Raw genomic sequence first — 16,339 nt, forward strand, 5'->3', positions numbered from 1 at the left:
TTTTTATTAATGAGTAATTTATGTTTTTCTTCAGAACCCATTTGTTGAAGGTCCTTTTCCAAATAAAGTATCTCCTTTTCCAATTCTTCCACCTCCCTCATATTCTTTCTTAATCTTTGAAGTATAACTTATTATTTGTCCTCTTAAGTATGCTTTTAAAGCATCCCATTTAATAAATTTATCAGTAGTAGATTATATTTGGTCGCACAGAATATCTCAATTTTTCCCCTTATAAACTAATAAAACTCTGGTCTTTTCAACAGCAATGAATTATGATGCCATCTATTCACCGTCTTTTGTTTATCTGGTATTGTAATTGTTAATACCAGAGGTGAATGATCTGATAAAAGTCTAGCTTTATATCCATCTCCATGATCTCCATAAATGGGCTGATAACAGAAACAAATCTATTCTAGAGTAGGAATCATTTTTGTTTGAATAAAAGCAGTAATCCCTTTCCCTTGGATGGGATCCATGAGATTCAGTACTCTCATTAATACCAAGGTAGCTTTTGCCACCTTTATCCTTATTACTGCCCTTGTTGATTTGTCTAGAACCAGATCCAGAAAAAATTAAAATCCCCTCCAACTAAGATGTTTTATGAATATACAAATTAATCAGGGTCCAGGATTCTGTGTATATCTGACAGTGTACCATTATATATCTACCTGCAGGGTCTATAACCACATCTTGTACTCTAACTGGAAGATTTTTCCATATCAAAATTGCTACTCCTCTTGCTTTTGAGTTAAACAAGGGAGCTATGACCTGACCAACCCAGTCTCTTTTTAATTGTTGATGTTCTTTTTCAATTAAGTGAATGTCTTGGAGGAAGACCATGTCATCTCCTTTTTTTTTAATATGTGTCAGTATTCTCTTTCTTTTCACTGGGCCATTCAAGTCATTACCATGAAAACTAATAAATTTCAATGTATTACTCATCTCCTCAGAGGTTCATCAAGCAAAATTCTACTCCAACCCCCCCCCCCCACCCCCCCGTCCCCTCCTTGCACACCCCTCCCCTCTTAGATCCATCAATCCTTTTCCTCTGGGGAAAAATGCATGGTCTCTGACAATCCCAATTAAAGAAAGAAAGGAGTAATAAAGTGGAAATAAAAAGAATAGCATATTTGTAAGATAGAAAAAATCCCCCCTTTATTGTGTGATAATAGTGTTACAGAAAGTACCCCCCTCCATTTTACGGATTGTGGCAAAAAACACACATACACACATGATGTGAAAGAAATCAGGTCCCCACTGTAATGGAGGATTTAAACCATGCTTTTGCTTATGCAAAGCTGAGTATCAGTAACCTACTTTGAGAATAATGTAGGAATCAGTAGACATAAGCTAAATTCCACTATGGGGCCCAGAGATGCAGTTATCTGACAAAAAGACATCTGGTACCAAGAATGTTTAATCTTCCTGCTTGTTAACCGGTTGCTGTTTGAGATTGATGGGATTGTTGTTCGCAGACTGTCAGGTGAGGCCTTGAAGCTAAGTAAATCATTGTATTCAAAGTGATAAGATAGAATGTCTAATATAAGCCGTGGTCCCGCTGCTGAAGTTTCAGACTCTCTGAGGGGTGGAATTGTCTCTCAGCAAGAAGAAGAACTTCTAGAGTCCAACCAACGTCCCGGTTGGCGGAGGTGGAGAAGCTGCTACCAGCGCCCCAACAACCTACTACAAGTGTGCGGTCGTTGCATCACTTCGGCAGTTGGGACCAGTCCAGGCGTTGATAAGTATAATTGGGAAGGGCTTGCATATTGTAGTTTGAAATCAGCTTTAGATTTAGTAATAAAGATTTGTATAAACTGAAGTGCTCTCGGTGTGTGTCTCTGTTTTCTTTCGGTAGCTCAAACACTGTGACCAATCTAAAACGAACAAAGTGAGAGGTACAAGTTTATCCAGGACACCCACCATCCCTGACCACCCCCCCACCCCCAGAGTATTCCCAAAATAATAGTTCATTCTTTATATACAAGAGAAAGACATAAAAAGAATAAAAAAGAAAACATTTTTTAAATTAATTACACCACATCAGTCTTTATGTTCTGGCAGTTTGTTCACAAAATCTGTTGCGCATTTAAGATTTGAAAAATATCTTTTATCATTGTTATGAGTCCAAAGGACCCCAAAACCCAGCAGCAATAGACATTCACCAAGACAAGTAGTTACTTGAACAAAATTTGTTAAACATGAAAACAGAATTCTAACTGTAAGTATATAATGTGTATGTAAATTTAAGAAAAGTACTTTGGTTCACAGTTCAATCTCACTTCTCCTTCTTCCAAGTTCTTTGGATGCAAGCAATTCTTATACTGTGCACAGAATTGAACATGTATAACATTCACCAGGCTTTGGTGCTCGAAAGCTAAATGTTTACCACTCAGGAAGGTTCTTGTAGGGTTTGCAGAGAGAGATTTGTTGTTCCAGGATTTCCACAACTGAGGTACCACCATTAGTCACCTCAATGTCTTGCTGATGAAACTTGCCCCATCAGGGTTCTCCAGATGGTAACCACTTTCTTTCAGGCGACCACCACAGAGTTCCGTTCTGTTCCTCTTATTCCAAGAGAAACATCAGACAGATAGCACTTCCAGCCATCCGCTACTTTGGAGCTTTCTGTTTCCAACCAGCTTTTCCTGGCTTGTTACAACCGTGATGGTTGGGCCTCTTTCAGTGTCTCACACATGCACTGGCTGAGAGAGCTTGTTGAGCTTGTCTTCCCCCTCTCTCTCTCTCTCTCTCTCTCTCTCTCTCTCTCACTCCCCCCCCCCCAACTGCCAACTGCCAGAAAGCCCATGTGACTCTCAGACTTGCAAAAACCTCCACCTTCTTCAGCAAACTACAGGAGTTATCCTTCTTCTCCCATCGGTTATCTTAGATAAACGAAACCCAGAAGTGACCTTTCCGCGAGCACTCTGTAGGCACTTGCAAACAGCCAGTTTGTCTCCTCAAAGACAATGTCTATTTATTTCATGACATCATTTCAATTAACATCTACTTGTGAAATGTGCTTAGCATTCTCCATTGTTTCTGTAAAGTTCACTGAATATGAATTCTTCAGTATTTCAAATAAGATCTGTTTTAAAATGTGTGTATGTATGTAATCCACTATAATTTATCTGGGTAAAATAGTACTTTGTCTCCTTCGGCTTCAAGTGGTCTTCCACTTGCTTTTGCTCCCTTTGCTGCTGTGCTCAGTATTTGTTCATGTCTTGGTATCTTATACATTTAATCAATACAGAGTATGACTTTTGGTATGATGTAGGATGCGGCATGAGGGACCCATGTGCCCTCTTGAATTTGATATGTGTTCCAATATTTTCCTTGCCCAAAATCTTAGGTAACCATTCCTGGAAGAAGTGGATAGGTTCCGCTCCTTCCACTCCTTCTTTAAGACCAACGATTCTAATATTATTCTTCCTGCTGAAAGAAGTTTTCTAATGTATCCAATTTTTCCCAAATTTTATTTCTATCTGCAGACCATTTTGTTCTCTATTTTTTTCTATTCTATCCATTCACGTCCTCCATTTTCACCTCCACGTGCTTTACTCTTTCATTCAGGCTTCCAATAGCTTCTTCCAGTTTGATCATGATCGGAAGAGGTAGTTGCAGCAGGGTAAATTCTGTCATTTAAGAAGAGGTTAGATGAGTTCATGGATGTGAGGGGGTTGGAGGGTTATGGGCAGGGAGTAGGTAGGTGGAACTAGTTGGAGTTTCACATAAATTGGTGTGGACTAGAAAGGTCGATATGGCCTGTTTCCATACTGTAATTATTATATGGTTATATAAAATATTGTTAAGTTTTTTTATTTGTATATTTTTCTTATCCAAAGCCTTCATTACATCATCAATAGTATATTTAACTTTCCTTTATTCCTTTGTCTTTTTATCCCTTACCGGATACTGTAACAGTTTCTTGTTCATCTTCATCCAAGCTGGTGTAGTTCTCATGTTTAACATTGTTTCCATTATCTGATTCCTCTTCTTACTTCTCTGGGTGTCACTGCCTTCGTTCTCCTCTAGTAATGCTAGCAGCGCTGGCAACATCAGCACCTTCAGCCGAATTGCACATGTGTCTGCCTATGAGATGCTCCTCTTCGGCAGTGTCTCCTTGTCCCAGCGACAGAGACACATCACCACTCGTACCAGTGGGCAAGCCACTTGCGTGAGCCAAGCCTCAGCCCCAGACTTGTTTCTCCAAGCAGGCGCCTCTGTTTCCAACTGTCCTTCTCCAGCTCGTTGGACCCTGGAGATCGTTGCTGCAGGTTTATTTTTCTTTGGTGACATTCCAATAGAGTTTAAGTATATATTTTTCCTTCCAAAATAGGTTGCTAGACATTGTTTTTCTTTCTCTTTTTGTTTATTGGTCATCCAGGAGAATGGGGACTCTTCCTCCTGTCTCTACCGCATCACATGGCACCCCCCCACCCCCCCATCCCCTTCAAGAGGCACATGCTTACTAAGAATTTAGTCATGTAAAAAAACCTCACCATTGCATTATTTGGAAGGCAGGAAAATGCATTCATTTCTCAAGGAGTGCAGGGAGATGTAAGATGTCTAGCAGAAGTTTTAGATAAGTTTTGGTTCATACCAAGGTGCTATATTTGGTAGAAGACGTGCTCATTTATGCTTCATTTAGGATTGTATTCCCATAATTAATAATCAAGTGATCTATATTTTTCAATTCTACTGACAGATTTTGGGATCTGGGAGTCCTCATGCAGGATAGCCTGAAGGTAAAATTGCATGTTGAGACAGTGGTGAAGCAAATGAAATACTGGCATTCATTTTAAAAGGGATTGAATATAAGAGGAGGGATGTGATGTTGAGGCTTTATAAGGCACTGGTGAGACCTCACTTGGCGTATTGTTAGCTCATTTAAGAAAAGATGTGTTGATGTTGTAGAGGGTTCAATGGAGGTTCACTAGAATGATTCCGGAAATGAAAGGGTTATCATATGAGGAGCATTTGATACCTGTTGGCCTGTTTCATTTGAATTTTGGAGAATGGTGTTGGGGGGGGGGGGGGGGGGGAAGGAAATTTCAAGAAAACATTTCTAATGCTGAAAGGCGTGGATTGAGTAGATGTAGAATTTGTTATGTCGCAGAGCAGCAGCAATAGAAATTCACCAAGGCAGTGTTATTGTTTTTCTTTTAAAACAGTATATTTATTAATAACTACCAATAATATAACACATTAGTCAAATCAATACCAACTCTGTGTGTGTGTGTGTGTGTGTGTGTGTGTGTGTGTGTGTGTGTGTGTGTGAGAGAGAGAGAGATACCCAAACCATTATAGTTTAGGCACAATTCAAGAAAGTCATTTCAAAGTGCAGTCTTAGAAATTCATTGTCGAAACACAGACTTTTAAAATGATGCACAGAAGTAACCGTGAAGGAGATGGGAGAGACTGAGTGACCGGACTGCTAAAAAACTCACAAATCCATGTTGAGTTTCTTTCAGACAAATAACCTTTTGTACGAACGGTTGTCACAACTCTCCTTTTCCTTGTGTAAGGGGAAACCAAATGTGTGACTTCCACAGTTCTTTCAAAACCCAGGTACAGATCAATCAAAGTGACCTTTCCTTTGGTCTCAATGGGATTCAATAATTTCCTCGATAGGGAGAATCAACTGAATTGTCCATTATAACACAGTCATTCCTGCTCTGTGTTCAATACAGTTCCTTCAGTGCTCCACACTTATGACTCTTTCTCCATCTATGTCCATGGAAAAAAACAACATATGTTCTTTCTCCTCTCCAAAGTAGTGAATTTGGGTACAATGCCACCCAGTCTCTCCACAACTATGAATGGGGAAGCCTGTACTAGCCATTAAATTGATACTCACACTAAATGAAACGGGAGTTTGTAATGAAAGGATGTTTCCCATGGTGCAAGAGGGCACAATTTCAGGATTGAAGGGCATCCACTTAGAACAGAGATGCATAGGAATTTCTTCAGCCAGAGGGTGGTAAATGTTTGGAATTTGTTGCCATAGCTGGTTGTGAAGCCAAGTCATTGGGTGTACTTAAGGAAGAGATTGATAGTTTCTTGATTAGTCAGTGCATTAAAGGTTATAGGGAGAAGGCGAGGTAGTGGGGCTGAGTGGGAAAACTGATTAGCTCATGATTAAGTGGCGAGGCAGACTTAATGGGCTGAATAGCCTATTTCTGCTCCAATGTCTTATGGTCTTGTGTGCAATTCTGGTAAGGGAATTGACTTGCATGTAAAGTACACAGCCAACCTGCAAATTAATTGGGGCAAGGCTAATTTTGATGGGATTAGACAGGAACTTGCAAAGATTTATTGGGAAAGGCTGATTGCAGGTAAAAGGTGGCTGACAAGTGGAAGGTTATAGAAGTGAGGGAAAGTTCAGGGAAATTATGTTCCTGTTAAAGTGAGGAGTAAAGCTGGCAAGAATAGGGAGCCCTGGATGACCAGAGATATTGAGGCTCTTGTCAAGAAAAAGAAGAGGCGTATGTCAATTGTAAACAGTTAAAAATCAAGTTAATCCTTTGAGAAGTATAAAAGAGATAAAAGATCACACAAGAAGGAAATAAGGAGAGGGTGTACGACGACTCTGGAAGATTAAGGAAAATTTTAATCAGGGATAGTCAACTTGGCTTTATGTGTGGGAAATTGTGTCACATGAACTTGACAGAGTTTTTGGAAGAGGTAACAAAGAAGATCTATTAGGACAGTGTGGTAGATGTTATCTATTTAGACTTCACCAAGAACTTTGACAAGGTTCCATGTGGCAGGCTGATCTGGAAGGTCAGATCACATGTAGTCCAGGTTGAGCTGGCTAATTGAATACATAATTGGCTTGATGGTGGGAGACCAAGGGGTGTAGTGGAAGATTGTTACACAGATTGGAGGCCTGTGATCAATGGTGTGCTGCAGGGATTGATGCAGGGTTTACTCTATTAATGACTTGGATGACAATGTACAGTAGTTAACATGTTGGGTCAGTTTATTGATTACATCAAAAATGGTTGTGAGGTGGAAATTATGAAAACGATCTTGGACTGCAACTGGATGTAGTTAAACTGGAAAAGTGATCCAAGGAATGGCAGATGGAATTTAAATATGACAGTGTGAGCTGATGCACTTTGATAGTTTAAACCAGGGCAGGACTAGCACAGCGAATGACAGGGCCCTGAAGAGTGTTGTAGAACAGAAAATCGTGGGAACAGGTACAATTGCATTGTTCCATGAAAGTGGCAACACAGGAGGGAAGAAGGTATTTGGCATATTTGCCTTTATCTGTTAGGCCATTGAGTACAGGAACAGGGACATAGTGTTACAACCTTAAAAGACTTTGGGGAAACCATATTTGAAGTTTTTGGCACAGTTTTGATCGCCCAGCTATAGAAAAGATATCATCGAATTGGATAGGGTGCAGAAAAGATTTCATGAGAATTTTGCCAGGATTGGTGGACTTGAATTAGAGAGAGAGAGAGAGAGATTGGATTGACTGGGACTTTTCTCCCTGGAGCATAAGAAGCTAAAGAGAGACCTACATGGAGATTTATAAGCTCACGAGGGACATAGATAAGGTAAATAGTGATAGTCTTCTTCCCAGGATAGGGGACATAAATTTAAGGTGAGGGAAAAGATTTAAAAGCACCTTCTTAACATATTTTGAACAAACTGCCAGAGAAAACGGTAAAAGTGAGACAATTATAAATTTCAAAAGACATTTAAACAGGCACATGGATTAAAAAAAAGATTTGGAAGGATACAGGCCAAACGTAGACAAAAGAGACTAGCTTGGTCAACGTGGACATTGGGCCAAAGGGCCTATTTCTGTGCTGTAGAATTGAGTGTCTCCGGGTAATGATGAAGCTCATATCATCTTCGCTGCCCCATTATAAGTAGGTCATAATGGGGCTGGCTGGATGTGTTTATTTCTTTGTTTTTGTATGCGGTGTTGGGGTGTGAGGTTATCCACAAGATCAAGATCTTCAATAGACAATAGACAATAGGAGCTGGAGTAGGCCCTTCGACCCGTCGAGCCAGCACCACCATTTTACAGATCATGGCTGATCGCTACCATCAGTACCTCTTTCCAGCCTTATCCCTATAACCCTTAACTCCTTTGCCCACTAGAGTCTTATCTAACTCTCTTTTGAACATAATCAGCGAATCTGCCTCTACCACCCTCTGTGGCAGAGCATTCCACAGATTCACACTTCTCTGGGTAAAAAAATGTTTTCTCATCTCCGTCCTAAAGGGCTCACCCTGTATTCTTAAACTATGCCCTCTAGTCCTCATCTCCCCCATCATTGGGAACAAGTAATCCGACTTCACCGTCTAACCCCCTGATAATTTTGTATACCTCAATCATGTCCCCCCCATCCTTCTAAACTCCATCGGATACAAGTCCAGTTTTTCTAGCCTTTCAGCATATGTCAACCCCGCCATCCTTGGAACTAACCTTGTAAATCTGCGCTGCACACCCTCTATAGCTAGTATGTCCTTCCTCAAAATTGGAGACCAGAACTGGACGCAATACTCCAGGTGGGGTCTCACCAGGGCCCTGTACAACTGCAGAAGGGCATCTCTGTTCCTAAACTCCAATCCCCTCTTTATGAAAGCCAACATGCCATTTGCCTTCTTCACAGCTTTCTGAACCTACATGCTAGTCTTCAGTGACCGGTGAACAAGTACTCCCAGATCCATTTGCTCCTCCCCACTCCCTAGCTTGTCTCCATTTAAATAATACTCAGCTTTCCTTTTATTGCCCCCAAAATGGATAACCTCACATTTGCTTACATTGAACGTCATCTTACATTCAGCAGCCCACTCCCCCAACCTGTCCAAGTCCCTCTGCATTTTCCTGACATCCTCCTCACACCGCCACCCAGTTTCATGTCATCTGCAAATTTGCTCAAGTTATTAATAATCCCCTCATCCAAATCATTTACATAAATTACAAATAACTGAGGACCCAATACCGATCCCTGCGGCACTCTACTCGACACATCCTGCCATCCTGAAAAAGACCCACTTAACCCAACCCTTTGTTTCTTATTTCTTAACCAATTTCCTATCCATGTCAGCACCTTACCTCCAATACCATGCTCCCTGATCTTGCCCACTAGACTCCCGTGCGGTACCTTATCAAAGGCCTTCTGGAAGTCCAAATACACCACATCCACAGACTCTCCCAAGTCCACCCTCTTTGTCACATCCTCGAAAAATTCCAGAAGGTTAGTTAAGCATGACTTACCCTTAAGGAATCAATGCTGACTAGCCCTTATACTATTATTTCTGCCTAAGTGTTCTGCTATTACTCCTTTTATGATAGACTCCAATATCTTCTCCACCACCGACGTCAGGCTGACCGGTCTATAATTTCCCGTTTTCTCCCTCCCAAGAGATGAAAAGGTTCCCATCTGATATTCCTTGCCTCATCAACATCAATTACTGTTTTTCTACCACAGATCCGCCTTCAAAACAATGGCACTTAACAAACCCGTCCCAAAACTCCATGACATTGGCCTCAGCACCCCCATCTGCAATTGTATCCAAGACTTATGCAATCAGTGAACACTGGTGACAACACCTCTTCCATGATCATCCTCAAGACTGGATCCCTGCATTGATTGTTTTACTTCATTATCAAATTCAGAAATGTTTCCCACAGTACATGCGTTTACTTGCACTGTGTTGCTGTATAAGGATGTTATCATTACTAAGATTACTTTGTGTGAGTAGAAGAAACACTTGTGGCTAATTAGCAAATCCTGCTGGAGAATAATGGTATGAACTATCAAAAAGGAGAGTTTATTTTTGTACTTTTCTAACTTCTTCCCCATGCCTGTTGGTTACAGATGCAGCCACTTGGATGGCGATCCCAGGGAGGTTTCACCAGTAATTGATCAGTTTTTTGACTGTGTCTGGCAGCTGATGGAACAATTTCCGTGTGCCTTTGAGTTCAATGAAAGATTTCTGGTGCATATTCATCATCATGTCTACTCCTGCCAATTTGGCAATTTTATTTGCAACAGTGTTAAAGAAAGCAAAGAGCTGAGGTAAGATGAATTTTAAACATTGCAAAGCAAAAAAAAAACAAACCCTTTCCCAGATGCTAAATATTGAAATAGAAACAGAAAATGCTGGGAATATTCAACAGGTCAGGGTGCATCTGTGGCGAGAAACGATATTGCAAATCAATGACCCATTATCAAAACAGGAGAAAATGAGGAAACAAATTCTCTGCCACACACCTGTCTTACTAGTCTTCACATGGTGAGATATTTTGTGTAATAGCACAATAAACACTATGTTCCCCAAATACAAGTAGGATGTTCAACCTGTTTGGTACCAAGGCTGAGATGCCAACATGAATTAGGTGAGAGTGGTTTGTAATTGGAATCACCAAAGGTGCACCAATATAGCCTGTCTTTCCTGAAAGAGGCCTTCAACCACCAAGCCCAAGGTTGGTCCACTGTCATTATCCTCTATCCTGTAGGTTCCCATCCCAGACCTCATTATAGACCGGAGGCTTTTCTCCTGCTCAGGAGTCCTGTGCCAGTCTGCATCTTTCCTAGAGCCCTTGAGGTCTGGGCTGCCAAGCATGGGCATCACCGTCTTAAGCTCCAGACTCTATAGATCTTCAAAGTTTAGCAACAGTTGCCAGTTCTTCACTACAGACAGGGCTGTCAGGTGTGATGGTGTGATAGTACAGATCTATCACCAATGTATATAGTGTATATAGTTACAGTATCTAGACTGTGCTTACAGCGATTGGCTGAGAGTTTAGCCATACCTACTGTCTGGGCCTTAAAGGGTTGTGTTCGTAGCCAGGTCGGATCATTCCGGACTGGTCGGCCATCTGTGAAGAGCTCCTGTCTTTTGATAATAAAAGCCTTGGTTTGGATCAACAAGTCTTTGATTCTTTCGACGAGCTCTACAGATGGCTGGGGAATTAGGTCCCTGTGGAGGAGCACTGAAAGGCACATCACCCTCCCAGAACATGAGCAGCAGCCCTGCCATCTTCCACTGGAGGTACCTTCACCTCATTGACAACATTGTCAATGGGGATAAGTAATTATGTCAACTGGTGAAGGGGCTGATGGATTCTGAAAGATACAATACTTATTAATATAATATCTCTAGCTGTAATGGATTTAAATAAAAATATCAAAATGAGAATAGAGAGATGACAATGGAGTCTGGGAGCTGGAGACAGGCAATTATGCTGCTTTCCTGGGTTGCAGAGATAGACAAGTCACACTCCTACTTGTTCCTCTTAATTCTCTGAGCTTATCCAACATGAAGTTAACCAAACAAGTGCACAGTACCATTTTAAATACAAATTGTGCCAAATCATGAATAGTCTGCCATTTGTAGCATTATGTCTAATGTAGTGAAAGGCTGCAGACACTATGATTGTAGTAAGGTAGAAAATATTTATTGTTTATTCCAGCTAATCCTCCCTTCATTTGGTGTTAGCTTTGCCTGCTATGAGAAATAATGCATGATAATCAACGGCCATAATCAACACAATTGCAGAAAGGTTCTTTTCTGAATTTTAGCTCCATCCAGTGGCATCATTTTAAGTTCAAGTGAAGGTTTGTGTGAGGGTAGATTTTTTTTGATTATTTATAATTTTTCCAAACTCAGACAGTTCCAATAATTCACAATTCCACAATCATGTTCATCAAGTATATATACATTTCTTCTGCTGAGTCTAGTTTTATCCGCCCCCCCCCGCCCCGCCCTGACAACAGAAATCAACAGAAAGCGTTAACCATTTAAATAAAGAAACTTAATATGTACTTAAAAAGGCAAAGACACCTATTGTAAGGTAAAACATCATGAGATGGGAATGTGTAAGGAGTTACCCTGTGCAGGGCTGTAACAAGATGTGAATGCATCCTTGTACTTACAAGATAAGAGAGACATTGATGGATTGAGAGGCAGGAAGCTAGCAGGGAAAGGATAGCAACAGTTTTAGTCATTGGACAAGTAATGACATGATGATGTTCTAAGCACGTATCCAAGGGTATAAAAAATCACCATTTTGCTGATAACGGCAGAATGCATTCTCCAACTAACATTGTTAGTTGCAAGTGTTACAATCCGGTAATAAAGAACAAAGAACCCTGATTTCGACTCAGTCTGGTGTTTGTCTCACTCATTCATGAACAAAGCAGACCTAACACTATTTAACATTTAAAATAAACAAAACACCACTAACCAAAGACAAATAAATTAAAAAGAGAAAGGAAAGAATAAAAGAAAAAAACACATTAACCACAGGGACTATTGGAGCCCAACGCCCATCCTGCAGGACTTTTACATTCTTCTTGACTTAGCCTGATTGGAATGTACCCCCCCCCCCCCCAGCTCTCCCCCAGGAAAGGAAGGACGGGGGGAGGGGAAGCAGGGCAATGAAGCACAGGGGACCACACTATATCCTTTCTCCTATAAAATGCAGGTATGGTTCAATTTCCTAAGTATTTGGGGTTAAATTTGAGAAAAGGACGATAAAGACCTTGCTCTTTTAAAACATGTTCTGCTTCATTTCTAAATATCCAAATTTCTGGATGAAAGTGCTTCGGTTTCTCCAGCTTTTAGAGTGGATCAAATCTTTTTATATCACCTATTAAAATTTCTGCTGAGGAGGTAAACATGACTGGGAATCTGCGGATAGTTTAATAACAGTTCACTTTGGTGGGATGATAACAAATGTCACCCCGAATATGATATATTCTGCAGATCCTTGTTAGTGATGATTTAATAACATTTATATTTTCTGGTGGATGTTTTCAATGATCTTCTCTTGCAGGCCAATGCTGTATTTAGCTGTGTTGTAATTATTTTCTCCTCCAACAGAATTCAGGAGAAAACTCATTCACTATGGGCTCATCTGTGGAAAAGTTGTGCCGATTACAAAAATCCCCTCTATAGACAAAATCATCGTCAAACTCAAGGATTCCTGAAGCCACATACAGCTTCATCTAACTTCAGGTACATTAATTTTACATTTCATTATTACCTTACTTCATCACTTTTGAGGGCAAATTAGAAATGAAATACCTGCATCAATATTGTGCTGTTAATATTCTTGACTGCCTCAAAGCACTTGAACTACAGTTGCTTCTACTTTTAATACTATTTTTCATTTTTTTCCAATAAATATATTCATACAGTCTTTAAACTTTTATAAATTTCAAAAATATATTAAATACTTACAAGCAAAAGAAAACAGGAAAATTTTCGCTCCTTTCCCCCCCCCCCCCCCACCCCCACCTGATAGGAGAATATAACTTTTCAAAGTGTCAGATCTCTCATTTCTTCATAATTCTTTTTTTCTGGGATATCATGTCTTTATATACTTTGAAGGGTCAGGTTTATAATTGGACCCCTACATAATCTATGTATGGTTGCCATATCTTAATGAAAGTGTCACATTTAATTTTTAAGTTATAAGTAAATTTTCTCCATGGGTCTACAGCTACACATCTCCCCGGCCCATTGAGCAATAAGTAGGGGAGAGTCGGACTTCCAAGTAATTGCTACACACTCAGCCACAGCCAGAGCAACCTTAACAAAACAGATTTGAAATTTAGTCAATTTGTTGCTCACATCCATAAGGCTGCCCAGAAGGTACAGCAGGTTACTCCTGTTACTCTTGTTAGTATTTCAACAATATCATGCCAGAATGGTCTTGCCTTCACACATAACTATGTAGAATGTATAAAGGGTCTAATTTCGATGCCACATCTAAAGCACATTTCAGATATTATATATTTTTATTTATGTTATTTTTGTGGTGTGAGATATAATTGATGTAAAAAAATTATATTGAACCAATCCATATCTCGCACTGATCGTTGATGTCATACTGTCCAAGCACCAGTCAGACCAGAATTCCTCTGGTATTGTAAAACCTAGATCTAAATCCCACCTCTTTCTCAACCTTTGGCTTAATACTTTCACCTTGGAGAGCGGAATACATCCTAGTTACATATTTAGCTGTGTTTCCCAGTTGAAGCATCTCTTGAGAGCAGGGCCATTGTCAACCCCATCTCTCTCACAAGAAGGATCTTAACTGAAAAAAGCAGTGAAAGGTTCCACTTGACAGATTATATTTCTGTTCTAATTGTTCAAAGGACATAAGTAGCCCTTCTTCATAGCAATCTTCAATATATTTAATTCCTTTCTCATGCCCAAGTTCATGGGCAATAGTTCATTTTGGCACAATGGTGCTTTTGGTGATACCCCCACTTTTTTTTCACTACATTCATTAATCTCATGCAAAATTTTACTCATATGCATTAGAATGGGGTTATATGGGTTTTTTTGTGATTAATTTTACATTCCATTTGTAAATGAAATCCTTCGCTGAACTCTCTCTCATAGTATGTAGTCCTATTTGGATCCAAGAGGGGAGGATTCATTAGTTATAATTTTGGCTTTTGGTTTATGATATAGAGTTTTAAAATCCAATTTATAGATGTTTGGCCCATTCTAAACTTTTCTAACACTTTGAATGGGAATGGCCACTCTAATCAGTTGAATGCCTTTTCTGCATCTAACGATACAATTATATTTGGATTTTCTTTAGACTTAGCCAAATGAATTATATTAAATAGTCTGCTCAGATGATCTGCAGCTTGTCTTTTTTTTAATGAAGCTCACCTGGTCTGAATTTATCAGTTTAGGCAGATATTCCTCCAGATTATTGGCTTTTTCCAACATTTTATAATCCACATTTAACAAGGAGATGGGTCTGTATGAAGACAGTTTTTGCGGGTCTATTTTTTTTTTGATAGTACTATAATGATAGCTGTTGAGAAGGATTCCGGAAGAGTCTTAGTTTTCATTGCCTGATCCAATACCTCTATTATGAGAGGTATCAAAAGATCTTTAAATTGTCGATAAAACTCAGGTGGGAAACCATCCTCTCCTGGTGAGTTTTTTGCCTGTACTGTATTCAAGGCTTTTTTGATCTCTTATCTAGTAAAGGGGGCATCTAATTCAATCTAATTTTCCGGTCCCTCTGTTAAATTGATCCAAAGCATCTCTGGGTACAGTATTGCATTGAATTCAATCTAATTCTTCTAATTTTAGCAGTTCAAAATCACTGAAAGAAATTCATCTATTTCAGCAAGAGTCCCCTCTCAAGTTTGATTCATACAGCCTTGTATAACATTGTTTAAAAGTATCATTGATCTCTTTCTGATTGTATGTTAATTTGTCTGGCACTTTTTGAATTGCATTTATCATCCTAAAGTCTCCTCTCCCTTTAATTGTCATGACAAAACTTTGTGCTGTATCTCCCAATTTGTAATACTTCTGTTTGAATTTAAAATAGATTTTTCTATTCTATATGTTTTTAAAGTATTATATTGTTTACAAACTTTTGTATTTTTCTTTTGAACCCATTCTCTGGTATTCTTCTTCCAATTCTGTTATTTCTTTATCCAGGCCATTGGCTCTGCCATATATTCTTTCTTTTTTTTTGTATTTTATCTGTCCTTGAAGTAAGCTTTTAATGTATCCCATGTTAGGAAACTATCATTAATAAAGGGTTTACTTGTTTCACAAAACAATTCTATTTGTTCCCTGATAAAATTGCAGAAATCTGTCCTTCTCAGCAGTGTGGGATTAACATGTCATCTGCATACATTCTCTTGCTTCCCAGGCACTGTTATTGTTAAAGTCAGGGGTGCGTGGTCAGAGAGTAGTCTGGTTAGATATTCCATTTCAACCACTCTGTTTTTCAATTGTGCAGACATTAAGAGCAAATTTATTCTTGTATAGGAGTCATGAACCTTTGAGTAGAATGAGTAATCTCTCAACGTGGAGTATAACTGTCTCCATACATCTATCAGGTTTATAAAAGATAAAGTAACTTTTGCAGCTTTTGTCTTTGTTACTCTTCTTGCTGATTTATAAAGGACAGGATCCAAGCAAAAATTAAAATTTCCTCCAATAAGTACATTTTGTCTGCCCCTCTCCTGTTTTTAAGAAGCCATTTTGTATAAAAGATTCATCATCAAAATTTGGAGCATCAATATTCATGAGCATCCAGGATTCTGCATATATCTGAAAGTGTGCCATTACAAACCTTCCTGCTGGGTCAATGGGTATATATTGGTATTGTTTTTGACTAACACCAGTATATATTTGTTTATTAAAATTGTTACTCCCCTCATTTTGATGTCTAAAAAAAAAGGATATGACTTGTCTCACCCAATCCCTTTTTAACTTATTGTTTTCCTATTTTATAAGGTGTGTTTCTTGTAGGAAAACTATATCTGCTTTTAATTTTTTTTAAATTGTGCCGAAACTCTTTTCCTCTTTATGG

At 39.3% G+C, this 16,339-nt stretch overlaps 1 protein-coding gene across 2 annotated transcripts in view; it reads left to right on the forward strand.

Moving 5' to 3' along the window:
* Positions 1 to 16,339, forward strand: part of mtmr7b (myotubularin related protein 7b) — an 89,536-nt gene that overhangs the window by 47,857 nt on the left and 25,340 nt on the right. The window contains exons 8-10 of one of the 2 annotated variants that reach the window (XM_069924563.1): positions 9,849 to 10,049; positions 12,859 to 12,993; positions 13,450 to 13,455. In XM_069924563.1, the coding sequence (XP_069780664.1) occupies positions 9,849 to 10,049; positions 12,859 to 12,993; positions 13,450 to 13,455 (342 nt within the window). The remainder of the gene's footprint in view (positions 1 to 9,848; positions 10,050 to 12,858; positions 12,994 to 13,449; positions 13,456 to 16,339) is intronic. The other variant, XM_069924562.1, reaches the window with a different exon arrangement.

Source organism: Narcine bancroftii, chromosome 3 (genome assembly GCF_036971445.1).
Source record: "Narcine bancroftii isolate sNarBan1 chromosome 3, sNarBan1.hap1, whole genome shotgun sequence".
Lineage (NCBI taxonomy): Eukaryota > Metazoa > Chordata > Chondrichthyes > Torpediniformes > Narcinidae > Narcine > Narcine bancroftii.